This window comes from Chaetodon auriga, chromosome 20, assembly GCF_051107435.1.
Source record: "Chaetodon auriga isolate fChaAug3 chromosome 20, fChaAug3.hap1, whole genome shotgun sequence".
NCBI lineage: Eukaryota > Metazoa > Chordata > Actinopteri > Chaetodontiformes > Chaetodontidae > Chaetodon > Chaetodon auriga.
The window spans coordinates 16961239-16979959 of record NC_135093.1 but is presented as its reverse complement, the minus strand read 5'-3'; the positions used below and the strand labels follow the sequence as shown (position 1 = coordinate 16979959).

The following is an 18721-nucleotide window of genomic DNA, read 5'->3' as shown; positions in this document are numbered from 1 at the left end:
GGAATCTTGCAGCACACAAAACAAAACAAAAAAAGAGCTTAGCAACAAAAAATGAGACTAAATAAAAAACATGAAGATCTCTAATAGTCACAGAGGTAGACACACTTATGCAATGTAATATGAATGTATTCCCAAAAGAAAACTCTCTCACACACACATGCACAGACCAGGCAGGTGGCCGACCATGATAACAAACAGCATAATTAGGAAGAGGTGAATGCTATGAGGCACTTTCTTCTGCAAATATTGGACAAATGAACAAGTATGCGAGTATGTTTCAGCGATCAGGAATATCGTTGAAACCGCAACAATTTCCAAGATGAAGTAGCGTCTGGCTGCCTTAATGACAGAAAGGTGAGGTCGCCACACCGAGCACGGGGGAAATGGGATGAAGTTTTAAAAAAAAGAGAAAAAACAGGACTGGTCCATGTACAATACCACTGCCTCTGGAGCTCAAGCCAAGCCTGAAGGTTCTCGCTGCTTCTTCAAATTAAAGCTGCAGTATGAATGAGATGAGTGACTGAATTCAGACAGTGAATAAGCAAAGTTAGCAGTACAAAAACTGAGACCAGTTGAAAAAGGAATGAGAGTGAGATATTTTTCACCATCAGCTTTAACAACATTGCAGTTTGACATTTTAGGATAGTACACTGTCACTGGGTCAACACCTTCTGCAAGGATTACATGACAAGATCAACACCACCCTCATTTATGCACACTAAATATGCAGCTAGGCCCAAGCAGTGATTAGCTTAGCCTAGCATACTGCAAACAGGAACACAGCTAGCCTGGTTTTCTCAGAGTTCTTCATTTTACATTTCCAATTGTTTACAAATTAAACAAACAAGATGCTAATTAGTGAGCTCTAAAGTTGCAGGTAGATGTTTTTTCTAAAACTCCGGCGAGAGCTAAGCTACCTGTTTCTGGCTACTTTTAGTTGTGTTAAGTTAGGTTAATCACTCCCAGGCTTTAGCTCCATATGTAGTGCACAGATATGAGAGAGATATCAATCTTCTCATCTAACTCTGCAAATACAGTGTTCCAGAAATATGGAATTATTGCTTTAAAGCGTCAGTTCACCTAAATCACACACACAAAAAAAAATGGACTAGATTAATTTCAGTTGTCTAGGTTTGTTGATAATTGCTTCTGAGATTTTTGCTCCCACAAAGGTGGTAAAACCAATTTCATTCTTTTTTCTTCATTCATGATAATAATCTTTATGTCTGCAGATTCATATACAGCAGTCATACAGTACTCCAGCCTGCTCGCACACAATTTGAACACAGAATTTTGGGCCATTCTTCCATCATTAAAAAATCGTGAAAAAGCCAGTTCTCCATTGATGGAAAGATGAAACAGGAAGCCCTCTAGTCTCTACCTGACCAGCACATTCACTCTTACTCTCATCAGCTTTATTGGAGCTGAGGAGGATATCCTCTAGTCATCCTAATGGCTCCACTGAGTATTAATCTAATACTCCTGTCTCAAGTATGGTGATGGAGACTTACAGAAACCTGGCTACTTTGGTTTAAATCTTCAGTTTTCTATGTCTTTTTTCTCTGTCTCTTTTTTCTGTCATACCCTATCGACGTCTCTCGTGTCTCTCATTACCCCTTTAACGGTGTGTCTTTCTCTAAGCACTCTCATTTTCAGCTCACCTTACTGCAAAATGTACTTAAACTATATTTTGACATCTTTATGAAGCAGAGATTTAGGAGAAGGTATTATGGCTAGATTGGCCTTAAAGGGAGCAAATAGAGGAAGAGGGGGAAGGAAAATGTGAGATATAAAAGGGCAGACCAAGAAATGACACATTTTATTATTTGGGAAATCTCAAAAGAGAAAATTTGTCCACATCCAAGTAATGTATGTCTGCCTATGTGGGTCACTAAAGGTTCCAATGTGGGGTCCATGTGTGCAACCGTCCTCAGGCTCTGCTAGGGGCCCTTCTGTGTCTACTCACTTAGACTAATGCTTGAGCCACAGTGGACTGCAAGTTGGGGTTTACATCATTTCAGGTCTCATATGATCCATATTTAACAAGTAGGTGAGTGTTGTTTGGGCTATTGGGAAGTATGAGTGGAAAGGTTACAGTGGCATAAGGTTGTTACGATGGGCTTCGTGCATGTTACTATGACTATGACTTCATACCTAGTTGCTAGGTATGAAGCTAACACATATATCTTGTCACATGATCGAATAGATACTTGACACTGGACAACATCAAGATACATATTACCCAGAAATCTTAACACAGCTTTTAATATAGATTTTGGAAGCCATCACACACTAACATATTGTTGCCTGACACACATATTTTAAGGACGTTAAAACAGTAGAGACAACACACGAGTGCAGTGTGAACCAGTGTTGTTGGTTGTATGTTTGTGTCTATAAATACAGCTCATTAGAGACTGAGCAGTAACATTCATAATAAAAGCATAGGGACATTACAGTAATGCCTCAACAGAAGCTGTCACTGCACTTCAGCACAGACGGAACGAAAGGGTCAGAACAATGTTCCCTTATCCTTCGAGAACTTTTGGTTTGGCCAGTTTGCATCAAACTTTAAACTGTGCGATGGTGATTATAATGACGTATTGTTCCTGGACATGTTTGGAAAAGAAAAACATTTCTTGATGATCTCCCGCCACTTATTTAGAGGTGTGGCTCTTTTGTGATTGTGCTCACATTTGCACTCCATGTACGGTCTCCAAAACGAGAAAAACAATCAAAATAAGGGGAACAATTTCTTGTTTGAGCAATATAAAATGAATGAAGTGCCCATGTGGCCTAGCTTGTGTAGATGTAGAGGAAGATTTGGTGATCACTAAATAACAAGTGAAGCTTTATTCATAATCAGAACCAACGTAGCACAGAGGTGACCAAACAGCCACTGTCTAAATGTAGATACAGAACATTCAGTCAATTAAATCTGGAAGAAGAAAAAAATTAGTATCTATAACCTTCAAACTTTTACCTGTTTCTTTGCTCTATTGTCTTATTCCGATATGTTACTTTATGGTCGTTAATCTGTGTGTCCTGTTTTTGTCTTTTACATGCACATGTTACTCAGCGGGTCATTATGGTGAAAGCGAAAGTAACAGTTTCCAATAAGTTCCAGTCGAGATCGAAACACAGATCCCTTTTTAATGGCTTTAGTAAGAGCAATCAATCAATCAACAATAATCTGTGTTTATGAGTTAACAAGGCAGTGTAAGCAAACACCGAGTGTGTAATTATACTGAACGTGTTGTCTCTCATCACACATTTTAGTCTCACTTATTATTTCAAGATCTCATTTATTTTCAGTTTAGTTTTCTGAGCATTGCCTTCTCGGCTTATTTCACTTTGTTTTTAATTTAGATATCTGTTTCGCTTTGGTTTGCACAGAATTTGGGAAAAGTAGAAAAGGAAAATATAATGATAATTGAGCATTTTGAGTACAGGGTCAAACTTTTCCCAGTGCTGCTTTTAAAGGCGGGTGTTTCATAAGACATCGCTGATTTAACAAAACAGTCGCGTGGCCTCTGGCATTATCAGCTTGGCTGACTGATCTGACCACGACTGCTTTACAGTGTTCAGTCCATAGATGGGAGAGTATGTTAGCTAAACACTTTCCCCCTCTCATGCCATCTGTTGTAGCCACATTTTGCCCATTGCTATAGTAAAAAAAAGAAAAAAAAGTCTTTGGACACATTGTTTTAGGTTTTGGGAGTTTTATTTTCCTATCAGGGAACAAACCTGTCAGCCAGATGAACCTCTTTTACTTTCTGTTTTATACTGAAATGGGTTTGTTGGATGGATATTGACATGTGACTGAAGTGTTCAAGCTGTGGGCTGCTGACAGACAGAGCGGCTTGTAAAATGAAGTGAAAGTGTTTTGTGAAATGGCACAGACAACATGAAGGATGAACCATAATGGAAGCCATTTCAATTCAATTTACATCATTATTTTTGTGTCCTGACCCCAACTCTTGGCTAACTCACCCAGTTTGATTGCTGTTAAAAATGTTGCTGCCTGATAATGCAAAGATACAAACATTTATCAGTATTTGGTTTGTTGTTTCTGCCAAAATGGAGTAGCCACATCTTTCTAAAGAGTAGTGCGTTTATAGATGTTGGTTTCTCACTGTCTTCATGCGATTGAAGCTCTGAATCTTTCAAAAATGTTGGTGAAAGTTGTTGCAGTCAAAGTTGTTTAACTACAATCTGTGAAACCACAGAAATCTGTGCAAACATTTGTTCAGATTTAGTGATCAACAGAGCGATCTGAACCGCCGATTAGATCACGTTAAAATACTGTCAAGTGACATTTCCTTCAAATTCATAACCAGAATACATATGTATTAAGAACGTGTGAGTATGTTAGTTATTGGTTGAACAGGGATCAATTGGACAGTCATTCACTTCATGTTATACAGCATGCCGTTTGTTTGATGTGCAAGTAACAGCTGTGTGGTATACTTATTGTATGTCCTTAGGTCATTTAGATTTCTGCATCAAGAATGATGAAATGCTGCACTGGTGACATCTATTTTTAACTGCTTCCTTGTCCTGCTTAGAGAAAAGATGACAGCGTCCTGGTAAAGCAATTTGAAAATGAAAGCAACAAGGTAATATTTACCACTGAATGTTTCACCTACTTTGCACGCAGCCTTTGACACAGCATTTTATATGTTTCAATGAAATGTTGATGCTTATCTATTGTCTGCTCTACATTTTATTTTTCAGTGTTTCAAAGCTGCAGAAAAAACATCTGAGGCAGCAGTGTAAATTTGTAATGCAACATAAGCTTTCTGTGTAAGTCTGTCCTAAAAAAAAAAAAAAAAATGCATATGGGAGTTGTATCTTGGTGAAAGTGTGACTAACAAACCTCTTTTCAAATTTTTCACAGGCAGGTCCTGCAAAAGCTCTGAACTACAATCAATATAAAACGCCCAGTGGACTGAAACACTAGCATCTGTCACTGGTAGGTCACTTGGGGAAAGTTGGAATAGAGGTGAGAGTAGCTGTAGCTTGCTTACCAGGAGGTTGTCAGCTGGTGAAAGAGCTGCAAGCATGGTAGCGCTAAGATGCACCGCAGCACTTGTTGGGGGTGCAAGTGTTATTACAGCAGATGCAATCGAGGCAATGAAGGAGAAAATAAGCATAGAAACTGTGGAAAGTTTGGAAAAGAATTCATGGCAATCGTTGAACTGCTAAAGGATGTCCTAAAAGAAATTAAAAGGTGTCTGAGGAGCTGGAGGAAAAGTCATCCTCCTTAACGACAAAAACCAGAGCACAGGCAAACAGAGGTGTGTCGAAAATAAAGCAGCTGCAGCAGCTCCTAAAGCAAACAGCTGTACTGGCAGAAAGGAGCAGGGAAGTTAGGGATGTGACTCTTACCATGCAGCATATCACCATTTTGTTGATTTGGTCATGTTCCTTAACTTTTGTGCATCTACTATGGGTAAGTTGGCTATATAGTTAAACGGTTTGGGGTTTTTGTCTGTTTTGATGTGATCTACGATTTGCACAGGATGTTTTATTTTGAAAACTGACCATCAAAACTTACGGATTCTGTATGCCGTTCCTGTATTTGACTTCCTCGCTGGCTTGATCTGGTCCATGCAGACTGACACAACTTCCCTCAAAAATAGGCTAGCCCTGCATTTTCAGTGGAGCAGAGAGGAGGGCTGCTTCTCGGCTGCTCCTGCAATGCGCCGTGTCTCTTCTGGTGGAATCACAAGCATTATCTTTTAATGAATGGCTGCAATGAGTTCTGGAGGCTGTGGTGGCGGAACACCACGCAACCTTGCTCAGTGGAATCAAACAGTTAGACATTATGATGGTAGTGGTGTTAATCTTAAAGACCACACCACAATCTAACTTGATTGTAGTGAGATTTGCAGCTATGTGTACATGCTGTTTAATGTGCTACAGTAGCTAATTAGCTATCTAGCCTATAAACTGGCATTAGCATTGCACTTTGCACTAGTGCAACAAAAATAATTTCGCTTAATCAGATTTAAGTAAAGAATTAAACATTGGACTGCAATTTTACCGTGCACATCTAGTCCTGAAGTATCTTTTTTTTTTTTTCTTTTTTTTTTTTTTACTTATTTTAGGGCAGGCAGCACTAAACCTTGCACCTTTTTGTAACTTTTTTGTAGTGTGAAAAATGAAGAAATAATTTCAATAAATTTGCTTTTTTCCCCCCTTGTTTTGTTTTTAGAACATCCAGTATGATTTCACATTTTACAGCTTATTGTTTTATAATGTTTTGTTTGCTGAATATAAACAGCCACCATGGGCGATGGGTGCATTAGTTGAACACCACAGATGATTATTCCGAACACATCATTACTCAACACCCACAACAATGGAACAATGCTTACAAAGTCTGTGAAGAGGAAAATGGAGAAGTTATCTGTAAGTGCGTTGAACCAGTTAACCTGCTGACAATCAGAGAAGGATACAGTTCCTAAATGAACCATCCCATTCTTATGAACGAGTATCTCAAGAGCATCTTGAGAGAATTTCTTCAAAGTTTGCACAAATGTCCACTTGGACTCAAGGATAAAGGTCAAAGGTCACTGTGATCTTCCAGAACAGCTTTTTGGCCATCACTCAAGAATTCATACACCAATTATGACAAAAATTCTCTTAGTAAAAGTCTCTTACTAAAATAATGAAGTCATGACGCCTTAGATCCAAAAGGTCAAGGGCAACTTTACTGTGACATCGTAAAGTTCTGCAAAAACACTTTTCTGTCCATAATTGGCGACACTAACCTTGAGACTGTGCTGATTGTTTAGATCGTATTGCTGGTCAGAAACTTTTCAAAAAAACATTCACTTCCTCCAGTGCAGATGCATTTAAAGCCGTCTGCCCTCAGCACAGCAGAGTTAGCTAATGCTAGCATCCCTGGGTGTGTGTGTTGCCTTCATACCCTAATAAGCAAATTCTGCACTGACAACCTTCCCATTCTTGAGAAAAGTTAAATGAGAAAAGTGCTACCAATTTTATGTTTGTGTGGGCTAAATGACAGCCAGTAAGCTGCTAGCTTAGCTTCGTTTAGCATAAAGACTCACAGCAGCTAGACTGCTGCTGTCATTAGGTAAGAAAACCCACTTGCCAGCACCTCAAATGACGCTATAACAAACATGTTTCATCTTGTTTGTTCAATCTGTATAAAAACCGAAATGTAATTAAACAACAATTTGTTGTTTTATATGCTGGAAATATTTGTTGCTAGGTGCTGTTACTTCCTGTTAGCTTTAGCAGTGCTGGTAGTGGGATTTGTTTTACCTTTGGACAGATCCAGGATTGCTGTTTGCCTTTGTTTTCAGTGTTTCTGCTGAGCAAAACTAAGCTAACAGCTTGCAGGCTCTCACTGTATACTTAGCATACCAATTAAATATGGCAGCTTCTAGATGTTCTCATCTGACTCTCGACAAAATCTTTCTCCAAAGTGTTGATGTATTTCCTTCCTGGCCGTAAAGTAATAATGTGTTGTATATAATGTGATGACATGAGGCAGATGTTGAGTGGTCACCAGCCGTCTATCAATGACATTATTGGCTATAGTGGCGTCCCTGTAACTTAAGCAACAACGGAGAGAGATGGCAGACCTTCCTGCTAAAAATGGACACTTCAGACACTGAAAAAGACTGCCGATCCAGCTTACTTGTCATCAGAGGTGATAAAGATGCATTTTTCCCCAAAAAAATCACATTACATTGCAACTGACTTCATCACCCTTGTCATATGTTTCCAATTTTGCTGTGATTGTATTCCTCTTCATTATTCATTCAGAGTTGCTGCAGTGGCCAGCACTTGCAGCAAATGCCTTCCATGTGTCTCTAATTGCCTCAGTAGAGGTATTTAACACAAGGTGAAGTCATTAACACATGGACACACTGTCAGATGTGGAGCCAGGCGGCCTGGGGTGAAAGAGTAGACAACAGCACTCTAAAAGCTCACGCACCATCCATTGTATCTGATGAGGAAAGCATGCTGTGCATCAATTCTCCGATAAAAATACTGCAAGTTCAACATTTACTACAATGTAATATAGAGATTACAGAGATTACAGTCTGTTCAACAAGTGGGGGTCAGATTAATGGATCTGGATGACTGGATGCTACACAATAAATATGAATATATGAAAACACTCTGCCAAAAATAGCTTTAGGATAAGGATTTCCACTTTATTTTAAGCATGATATTAGACATATCACCATTTGGTCTTTCAGGACTAACCTGCTGTTTAGACTGAAATTGTGTGTAGTGAGACGCTGACACTTAAATGTGAAATATTTATACAAATTAAACCATGTACTGAAATATGATCATACTTCTCATCCCTGAAGATGAGGCTCCAGCTCCTCTTGTTTCCACCATGACAAGTCAATACCTCCATCTGCTGTTCAATTTAGAGCACTGCGCCCATCCAGCAGCCTGAACTAGCCACAATGCAGACCCAGGCACCAAAAACAATTTATATTAGTTTATAACAAGAACATTTCTGACTGTCTGTTTGGCCTCGATAAAGAAATCAGTGAGTGACTGCTGTAAAAAGTTCTCCAGCTAGTTCATTTTTGATTTTAAGATCATTTTACTCACATACAAAGCTCTTAATGATATAGCACCATCGTACATTTTGGAACTTTTTATCTCCTTATCAACCAATGAGAGCCCTCGGGTCCTTGAAGTAGCCCACAATACGAGTGGGAAAACTGCTTTTAGCTCTCCGACACTGTGGAACATCTTGCCTGGTTACAGGAGATATGCTAGCTCTGCCCACCTTACTAAAAAATCATCTTGAGATTTTGTTCAAGCAGTCATTTAGTTAATGCAGGACATTTTTATCTCTTTTTTAATACGTGTATTTCTCTGCCTTTTTATTGGATCTCTTATTCTAGTTTTCTGGACCTATTTGTCAATTTCGAATTTTTAGGTTGTGTTTTGTTGTTAATGCAATTCTGTGACTTTGACCTGTGTTTGATGTATGAGTTATGAGTTGTCAAGTTATTGGCCTCTGGTGGGATTCAGACTGAAAATAGCCCTATGCTAAAACATAGGCAAGAGCTGCATAGAAATAGAGCAACCACTCTAGAAGGTCATGGATACGCTCTGGCTTGTATTCGATTAGCTAACCCTGTGCCTTATTGGATGATATTGCTTTGCATTGTGGCAAAAGTTGCACCTGGCTCAACATTTTTGCCAGAGTCCCCTGTGTTGGCACACCCACCTGTGTCACTAGACTGGTTCCTTTCAAATAAATGAGATGGCTGTTTTCTCACACTGGGCTCAAGTTAGTCTGAATCCAGCCTTAATGTTCGGCCAGCAATCTTACTGCAAATGTCAGTGTGCTCGGTCATATGATACAAGTAAATCTGTATATTGTTGTTGCTTCAGTTTGTAGTAGTTTCCTGTCCATCAGCATCACTGATGTTGCGAGAGAGAGAGAGACCGATCTACTACTCTTGTGAGATCAGGATCAGGGTTAATCACACTTAATTGACTCCTTTCTTAAAAAAAGCAAATATGTATATGTATATGTCTGTAAATGTCAAACTACTCTTTCATTTAAAAAAAAATAACATTACAATTCATCTTTCTGTTAAAATCTTCAACAAAAACTCCAATCTCTGGCTCTCGGCTCCGCTGCAGAGGTCCCTGTATATCTGTAAATTTAGCCATATGCACAATCCACCGTCATCTGTCCTCAGCCGGTGAAGCTCTGCACAGATGTACGTCACAGGGCTTCCCTTTAAGTCTATCTGTGATCAGCACATGGTCAGTGTAAACATTTGAGGACACCCCACACCCACCAGCTGTCTCATATACAGTACGTTCACGTGCCAGATGTCACACACACATACAGTACACATGTGCCACAATCCCATATACATGACAGGAAGAAACACACCCAGCAGACCACTCCTTCAGCTCTGCTGCTCTTCACTGGAGGTAATGGCTTCCTCCGCATCTCATTTCCTGACTTTAGCAGGAAATTTGAATTTAAAGAAAGGTGCACCATCCCAGAGGAAAGCACACAACATACTACACACTATGTTGTTTATTCCCTGATGTTTGTTATTAGCATTTGATTAATCACATATCATAATACTCCCTGTAACCTTGTTTTTTCCCCCAAAATAACAAAGTTGAAAGTGTGACCTTAGCTTTTGACAATAACGAAGGACATGATACAGAAAGAAATGTACATGAATATGAAGTTGTGTTTGAACAAATCCAATCATGATGTGATCTCCTGGTATCTTGTTTACAGTGTTATAATCTATCCTGTGGTTTATCTGACAGTGTGGCCTGGCTGACACTAGAAAGGGGGCCTTTCTATGGGGCTTTAAAAAGTGAGTAATGGCCCCTAATTGAGGGGATCATCATTCCTGCGTAATGGCCATGATTTTGATTAACAATAGGGGAGAGACCGATCTATTGATCAGCGCAACGATCTTGGGAATTTGATCCCTGTTGTTCCAGCTGATTGATTGGAGATCATCTCGGATTCATCTTAACGGAGGAATAAACGTGTCGCGCTGATTTCGGTGTTAACTCTGAGTCACTGTTCAAACAGTGCGGAAGGAGGGGAGTGAAAGAGGAGGGGGGCACGATGACCGGCTGCGTTTTGTGGAAATGTTGCGCATGAACAAGCAGCTTTTGAAAACGCGCTTCATTTGCGTCACGGCGCGGCTGTTCGTTTGCTCTCTTGCAACTGGCCTCATACTGATAACAGCCGAGAAGCACATGATGTGGAGCACCGACGACAAAACATCATAATGGGATAACTTTATTTGGTTGGCCCGTTAATTGGCCCCTATTAGAGTGCAGCGGTAATTATGCAATAAAGAAGACAAAGTTTCCTTTCCCTCATTCTGAATATTCATTCAATTCATATATGAACATCAACATATATTATTGTCACAAATCTCTACATATTTTATTGATCTATTTATTCACTGTCAATGGTTTTTATGAGGTCAAACGGGTTATTTCGACACACTGTTTTATAGGCTGGTAGTTTCTATGGTGACTCCTATCAGAGGGATTTATCATTTTTTAAATGATCTTTAAACAGCCTGCAGTAATGACTTAGAAAACCTTCCACATCTCTACAAACATGCCTCTGCCTCCTGATAAAAGTATGTTTGGTTGAATGGGTCAAATAAGCTAAATGACGTTTAACCTACTGTAAACTGGACATACAAATTAAGGGTAATTAGTTATTTATTTATTTTTATCTTTATGGCTGACTCTCGGGCCATTTTCACCCTTCTTTTGTGTTTTCCCCTCGCCATCATCAATCACGGCCCAATCATCTCCTAGTGTTAGCTGAATACAGGGCCAGCGTGTCATCAAAGGCTGCGGGGTCGCCCTTATCACCCGCCGTCCCGCAGGTGTAGAGCTCAGTCCCCTCTCTCTCTTTCTAAAATGACAGCAGGAGCTCTGCGCCTCTGGTTCGCCCTCGCTCTGCAGATCAGATGGGTCACCCCGCTCGCTATCCGGCAGGGCGGTTTGGATGCGACGAAGACGGCGAACGAGAAGCTGGACGCGTTGGTCCATCTGAAGGATTTACCTCGGGGCCCAGTGGTGGCTCCTCACAAGAAGGCGCCTCAGTTTATGTTGGATCTTTTTAACGCGGTGTCCGTCTCCGATGGGACCCCCAAAAGCCAAAAGGAGATTCTGGAGGGAAACATAGTGCGGAGTTTCGAGGATAGAGGTGAGTAAAGTTGTTTTTGAGAATGTTTGTTGGAAAATATAATGAGTAAACAGCCGGCTATACATCAGCACTATAGATCAGAGTGCGTAATTGTTATCCAAACGTACAATTACGCACGATTACGCGCGACTACCGCTCCTGTTAAAGAGATCATTTTAAGGACTTTGTGACATTCCTTTATCAAAACATGATTTAAACGTTTCACTAAAGATGTGTTTGACATTTTTCCACTCGCAGGTCATGCTGGAGAGAGGTTTCACTTCTTCAATCTGTCGTCTTTCGGCAGAGACGAGAGAATGATCAAGGCTGAGTTCCGTTGGTTCAGAAAGAAGCAGAAGTTTTACCTGGGAAAGTCATATGGGCCTCATTTCTATAAGGTAAAATCTCTTTTGTGTGACATTATTTAATCTGTGGCCTTGTAGACATTTAATTTATGAGTTGCCTAAATCAGAATTTGTGCAAAGTGCAAACACCATCAGAGACCAGAGGGCAATAGGACACATAATGTCATTTGTCTGAGCAGTATTTTTGTGAGTAGTTTACCATGAATAGTTTCACACTGAACAAATAACTCTTGCTTTAGTGTCTGCAGAAATTAAGTAGATATCCAGTAAGCCTTAAACTTGATGGGGAAGTGTTGGTACCCAGTTTATTGCACTAACAGCTTCATGTTGTGACTGCTCAGGTGGATCTGTATGAGGTGCTGGACAGCCGAGTGAAGCCATGGAGAGGAAACCTCATCACCTCCAGACTGGTGCCCCTTTACACACAGGGATGGGAAGTCTTCAATGTCACTCAAACGGTCACAGTCTCCCTATTTTTTGCTTAACTTGTTGTATTTTTTGGTTTTATCATAAAAAAACCTTCTGCTCATTTCAGTGCCTTTATACATAAATGTGTTTTAGCTGTGTTTCATTGGAGTGAAGGTTATTAAGTATTTCTCAGCTAAAGTGTTTAACCTGTTCAATCGTGCTCTGATTCTCAGGTGTCAAAGTGGATCCGCAACAGCCAGGAGAACAACGGCATCCTTGTGGTGACCACACTTCCTTCTGGTAACTGGATGGAGTCAGTAACAGACACCAGTGCCTACCTGGTCATATTTTCAGATGATGGAGCATCAAACCAGTCCTACCTGGGTAAAGTGATGGCTGTGGTATGAGTGTATTATATAGGATGGAAGATTCTGAGCATGGGCAGGAGAGGGGAGTTCATCTGTATTTAGTTTCCATTTCAGTACAGTAGTCATTATTTGTATGGAACTCCATCTTCTCATTACATGAATTAGTATCATGTCATTCTATGTGTCTTGTTCTTCTTGTAGTTTAATCGACTTTAGACTCTGGAGTTTTGGTTGCTGCTATAAACATTTTATAAATACATTACAGAAACCTAAAAGGCCTGAAAATGAAATACTTTGTATTCATGATGCTATTCTAATCTAATGTGATCATCTTCCTCTTTCCATAGGACAAGGCCAACCTGCAGCAGCAGCAGCAGCAGCAGCAGCGGCGGCAGCAGCACCTGAGCTCAACGACCACCGCAGCAGGAGACGGCGTGCATCTCCAGGTCTCTTGCCCCACAGCCGCTCCCAGTCCTGCCAGCGGGTTCCCCTCTTTGTTGACTTTGAGGAGATCGGCTGGTCTGGCTGGATCATCTCTCCGAGGGGATACAACGCCTACCACTGCAAAGGCTCCTGCCCGTTTCCCCTGGGGGGAAACCTCAGAGCGACCAACCACGCCACAGTGCGCTCCATCATGCACGCGCTCAAGCTCTCCAGCGATGAGGTAGGAGTGCCCTGCTGTGTTCCAGACAGACTCCAGTCCATCAGTTTGTTATATTTTGATGATGAGGAGAACGTGGTTTTGAAGCAGTATGACGACATGGTGGCGTTAAGCTGCGGCTGTCACTGACTGGCTGTGCACCTCCTGCACTTTTAACACTGGGACAATGAGAGATGGGGAGATGATGGTTGGCTTGAGTTGATTAAAACACTGTATTTCCGTGCATATGTTTAAATATTGTATTATTTTGAGAAATAAAACAGCTATTCCTCAACTATGAATCAGTGAACTTTTGTCTAACTTAGTTCTGGGATTCCAAAACATCTCATGAAAGGATGCTTAAATTTATATTAGTGGTGAAAACAATCCTGATGCTGTCACAAGTTTACAAAGTGGTGAAAGGTAAAATTACGAAAACTTGAAATAAATTGAAACGTAAATAGAATTTAAATATACAGGCTGTGTATTTGCAATATAGGTGAGAAATAGTGTTAAATGTTCATATTTTATTGCTTGAACAATCAAAGCCAGAGCAGAGTTTCATGCAAACCTCTATAATTTAAAGCAGTTAGGTAGAAAATTAAAAGTTTCATCTTGACAGACTCTGCTTTTTGTCTCAAAGTTCTAATTTGTGTAATACTGCAGATGAGTAAATAAAACCTGGCTCTATCATCTTTCTCACTCCTGTCACTATGGTAACAGACCAACAGATGGCGATATAGAGTCTTAGTTGAAGACTACTCACCTACTTCATAATGCAACTCTGCAGCATCTGTATCAGGTTGGGATGACATTTTGACCCACACACAAACAAAATCTTAAACAAGGGCAGTTATAGAACCACTTTAAACCTGTTCCAAATGGAAACCCTCCTTGTAGAGTAATTGTTCACTCATGAATTTGTATTTTTTTTTTGTTTTGTTTTTTAGCAGCGAGTGAATTGCCAAATGGTAACAAACGTTTGTGAACATGTGGTGTTTTCATTGCATGCTGAGAACACTGAACAAAAAACCAAAGTCAATGTTATCTGTAAATTAATGATTATTGAAGCCCCAGTCGTAACAGTTCTAATCATTAATTTGATAAAAAATGGTTCAGTAGTTTGGAATATATTTTGTTTAGACGTATTTTACATGAAGAATGACACTAAAGTGAAATTAAAAACACCGGTACAATTTAAGTCTGTAACAAACAGTTGTTTTTTATTGGAATGGATCACAGACACAATATAGCCCTGCTTTATTCTAGTTTAGAAAAGTTCCAATGCAACAAGCTTGCAAAACCAATTCTCCACCATGTCCTCTGCATATTAAAAAACATGAATTGCAATAATGCCAGTTCAGGCTTTTAGACAGTATAAATGAAATGTGTGTTGTATCAAACACGTGGTGGAACTGCAGTTTCAACTTCAGCATGCAAAAGGTTTTCAAAATGTAGTTTTGTGGACATGATCAGTTGAAAACAATAAATCAATGGCATATTTTTGAACGAGCTCTATTTGTTTCAAGTACTACTGATAACTTTAGTGACTGCAAACTGTGCGGTGAAAAAAGAAATCTCAAGGCAACAAACTTTGCAGGTAATAAAACAAAAAACCACAATACCCGAAAAGCAGTGGAGACTTCAAAACCACTGTCGATGTATATAACAATCTGTCAGCATTTACAATAAATACTCCACATTTACATTCAAGCTTACCCTCTCTGTTTACACTTAAATACATTATGTACATGGATCATCCATGTCCCTTTCATCTTTCTCACAATTGCACATTATGTTACACAAATCCGTCAACCCAGCATACAACTATCATCAATTCACAAATTCATTATCTGACGTCAGTTCACACTCAAGTCAAACTCATTCTTCCTCACAAAACTGATCGAGGCATCGGCCGTTTCACAAAGCCCACGCAGTGTCTCATGTAAGTTAAGGCAAGTAAAGCAAAACAAGGACACTTGAAGGAAAAATCCACCCAAACACTTCAACTCTGTTCAAAATCAAACAGATGTTGGCAATGTACCTTGCATTTCTGGGTCCATTTTGTTGCTCATGGTGTATTTCTTATTCAGTATACAATAGGTCAAACATCCAGTTGAACTATCTCCCCTGCAGCTACAATGGTATTTAACATCAGAAGATATTTGAGAGCTTCTTTCTAGAGTTGTCACCTTGTACCAGCAATTCAACAATCAAACCGGGAGAAATTCATGAATGAACATTAATCAATGTTGCTTTCTTAAAATCCTTGTGGCAAATGTAAGATATCACTAACTGGAGTCATAGTAGACAAGGCAGCATGAAGGTGGGAACACCCAAAATAAAAACTTGAACAACACATGAACATAAAATAATCCCTGGAATGCAATGACTGTCACAATTTAAAGAATGATACAAAACAGCACAAGCAGAGGGGGGATTTTTCCTTTCAAACTTCATGTCCTATCAGCTTGGACAGTCCAGCTCCTCAGTGCCGAGAAACTCCCCTAGCATGTGGTCATGTTGAGCGTAGACGGGCTCTAAATATGGATGTCTCTCCTTACAGTGCATTTGCCTCGACCTGTCCAGGTGTCTCTGCTCAAACTCTTCCTGTGTTATGTGAGGGGCTTGGATGGTAGCTTTCTGTGCCATGGGAGACAGAGGCACCGGGACAAAGCCGTGGTAAACAACCAGAGGTGGGGTCAAAACCTCCAAGGGGGATGCCTGAGGAACAGCACCCTCTGGTGGCTGGACCGGCAGCTGCACGTAACTTCCTGTTTCAGGATCAAAGAAAGTTTTCGTCTTGACTTGCACGGGCATGTCTACAAAGAAGTACTGCCCTGAGTCGGGATCCTGGAGGAGCTTCCTTTGGGTCATAGGAAAGGACTGCGTAACAATGGTGTGCTCAATGCTCGACTGGCGAGAAAGCTGGCTGGTGTGGCTTGACTGGCGGGACAGGTTTGAAGGATGAGGTACTTCGGTACTGTATGCATCAATACTGTGACTCCTTCTCAATGGGTTGTCTCTGCTCGCCTTGTCTCTGGCTCGGCCTCTCTGCTGAAGTTCATCCATGATGGATTTCTCAATGCGCTGGGTCCTCGGATCAAGCTTCTCATTGACTGACAAATCATCACTGAGCCTGCGCTCCACTTTATCTCCTAAATGCCTATCAATGCTTTGTGACCGGTGGAATGGCCTGTCAGACGTGGGTTTCTCACTGATGTGAGCTTTGTACACTGGTACATTACTGATGATGCTATCACTACTGTAGTGCCTGTGCTCTGGCTTATCTCGAACGTGTCTGTTGCTGCTGCGGCCTTGCCTTTCTGTTGCACTTCTGGGTAGTGCTTCACTGTTCTGGTTATTGCTTTCCACTGAATCATGGCTCTGTCTCCGAGTTTTGTGGCCCATCTCTGCTCTGTTGTGATGGCGGTTTTCACTGTCATGGCTTCTTCCTTCATCGAAAGGTTGTTCACTTTGATTGTTGTTGTTTTTACCATGGCTCTCACTGCGACTGTGACCATCTTCAGTCTTTTCTCTGTGTTTTTTCTCGCTGCTTTTGCTTCTTCTACTGCTGCTGCCGCTGCCTCTGTGCTCAGATTTGTCACTCTTGTGCCTATCCGTTCTCTGTTTGCTGCTGCTTTGAGATGATTTGTGAGAGGTCTTCTGGGCCTCCTCCTTCTTCATCCTTCTATTTGTCAGCTTCATGGCTTTGAGAACAGCCTTTTCTGATTTGGGTAAGACCACTGGTGGTTTGGGCAACCCTGTTTGACTTTCATTAGCACTGCAGGTGGACCCAGACCGTTCACTGGGAACCTTTGGTACATCACGATCTACATTCAAGCCCAACTCATCAGCTGTGTCACCTGTGCTGGTTGCAAAGCTCTCCACACCTTCAGATGATGGACTCACCCCAGACAATCTGTCTTCCTCCTGTGGAACAGTGAGGAACGCTCCACATTGTGGCCTCTTTGGGTTGTCACTTTGCAGATTTGAAGGAGACTGCAGCAGGGGAGGTGAACTGTTTGACAGAATCTCTTTAGGTTTGAAGATTTCATGTGGGATTGGTGTGATACCACTGGTGGCAGGTTCCTGAACCAGAGGGAGTTCTGGATGTTCCTTTACTTGATGTAACTCCTCCTCTCCCCTCTCTGAGCCACTCAGACTCCCTCTTGGTGACCAGGGTTGTACAGTTTTCTTCAACTTATTGCTGAAAGTGTTGTCTTTCACCTTAAATAAGGCGGGGATCCCCATAGGTGGTGAGAAAGTGTTGGAGGGTGACATTGGTGTCTGACTCTTTTCTTCATGTGTTGAACTTTGATCTGAGGTGGTATTTTCTCTCTCTTTGCTGTCCTTATACTGTATTTGTGCCTCTTTTGGAGGAGATTTTATCGGTCGCTTTACAACCTCCGGCTCACTTTCATGATCACTTAAAGAATAATATTCTACTTCCGTCCTGTATGAGTCCTGTTGTGCATTTTGTGAAATATTCCGCATCACCTCATCAACTTCCTCCACCTCCCCAATCAAGTTCTCCATGGAGTGGTAAACATTTGATTCGCTCTCAGTGTTTCTGTGCAATGCACTTTCCACAGAGAAGTAGGATGATTTTGAGGACAAGCTGGCGTGATCAGGTGGGCTCTGATTGATGCTAATACCATTGACCAATAGTAAGGGTGACATTATGTTTCTGGGGATTTCACCGAGAGCCTCTGCATTCCCATTCTTTTCCTCACTAGCTCTGTTCATTTTGCCAGATTCTTCTGCCACTAAATTGTTAGTTACGTTGTCATGTGTCATGTTTAAGTTGTCTGGTCTTAAAGGAGCCTTCCGCTTTACCCTGCATGTTTCCTGTGCCTTGCCGTTATTTTCAAATGTGGCTTCCGTAGTGGGGCTGCTATCTGCTTTCAAGTTATTTGACTTATTGTCATTTCCTCTAAGCTCTGGTGAAAAACACAATCCCTTTTCCAATTGCGAGGACTGGCATGTAACTGAATTGGTTGCACTAATCAATTCTGACTTTGTGTTATTTACCACATCCCACCTGGCTTTATCAGCACTGGTTTCAACTTGACTGAGCACAGATTCGTTTGTGAACACATCACTATCTACTTCTTGTTTTTCTGAGCCTGTACTCTTCATGTCTTTTAGGTGTACTTTTCCATTTTCATATTTTCCATCTTTGTTAAAAATATCCTCCTCCACTGCATCTTTCAAACTATCTGTC

At 40.8% G+C, this 18721-nt stretch overlaps 1 protein-coding gene across 1 annotated transcript; it reads left to right on the top strand.

Moving 5' to 3' along the window:
* The first annotated feature begins 11445 nt into the window (after window positions 1–11445).
* Window positions 11446–13644, top strand: LOC143338573 (bone morphogenetic protein 2). Its single transcript, XM_076759035.1, has 5 exons — window positions 11446–11734; window positions 11972–12111; window positions 12420–12536; window positions 12720–12870; window positions 13202–13644. The coding sequence occupies exons 1-5, from the start codon at window positions 11446–11448 to the stop codon at window positions 13642–13644; spliced, it is 1140 nt and encodes a 379-aa protein (XP_076615150.1).
* The last annotated feature ends 5077 nt before the right edge of the window (window positions 13645–18721 follow it).

Coding starts and splice junctions, on each gene's coding strand:
- LOC143338573 (XM_076759035.1), top strand. CDS start 11,446: ATGACAGCAGGAGCTCTGCGCCTCTGGTTCGCCCTCGCTCTGCAGATC. Junction 11,735..11,971: donor GCGGAGTTTCGAGGATAGAG/GTGAGTAAAGTT, acceptor TTCCACTCGCAG/GTCATGCTGGAGAGAGGTTT. Junction 12,537..12,719: donor TCTTCAATGTCACTCAAACG/GTCACAGTCTCC, acceptor TCTGATTCTCAG/GTGTCAAAGTGGATCCGCAA.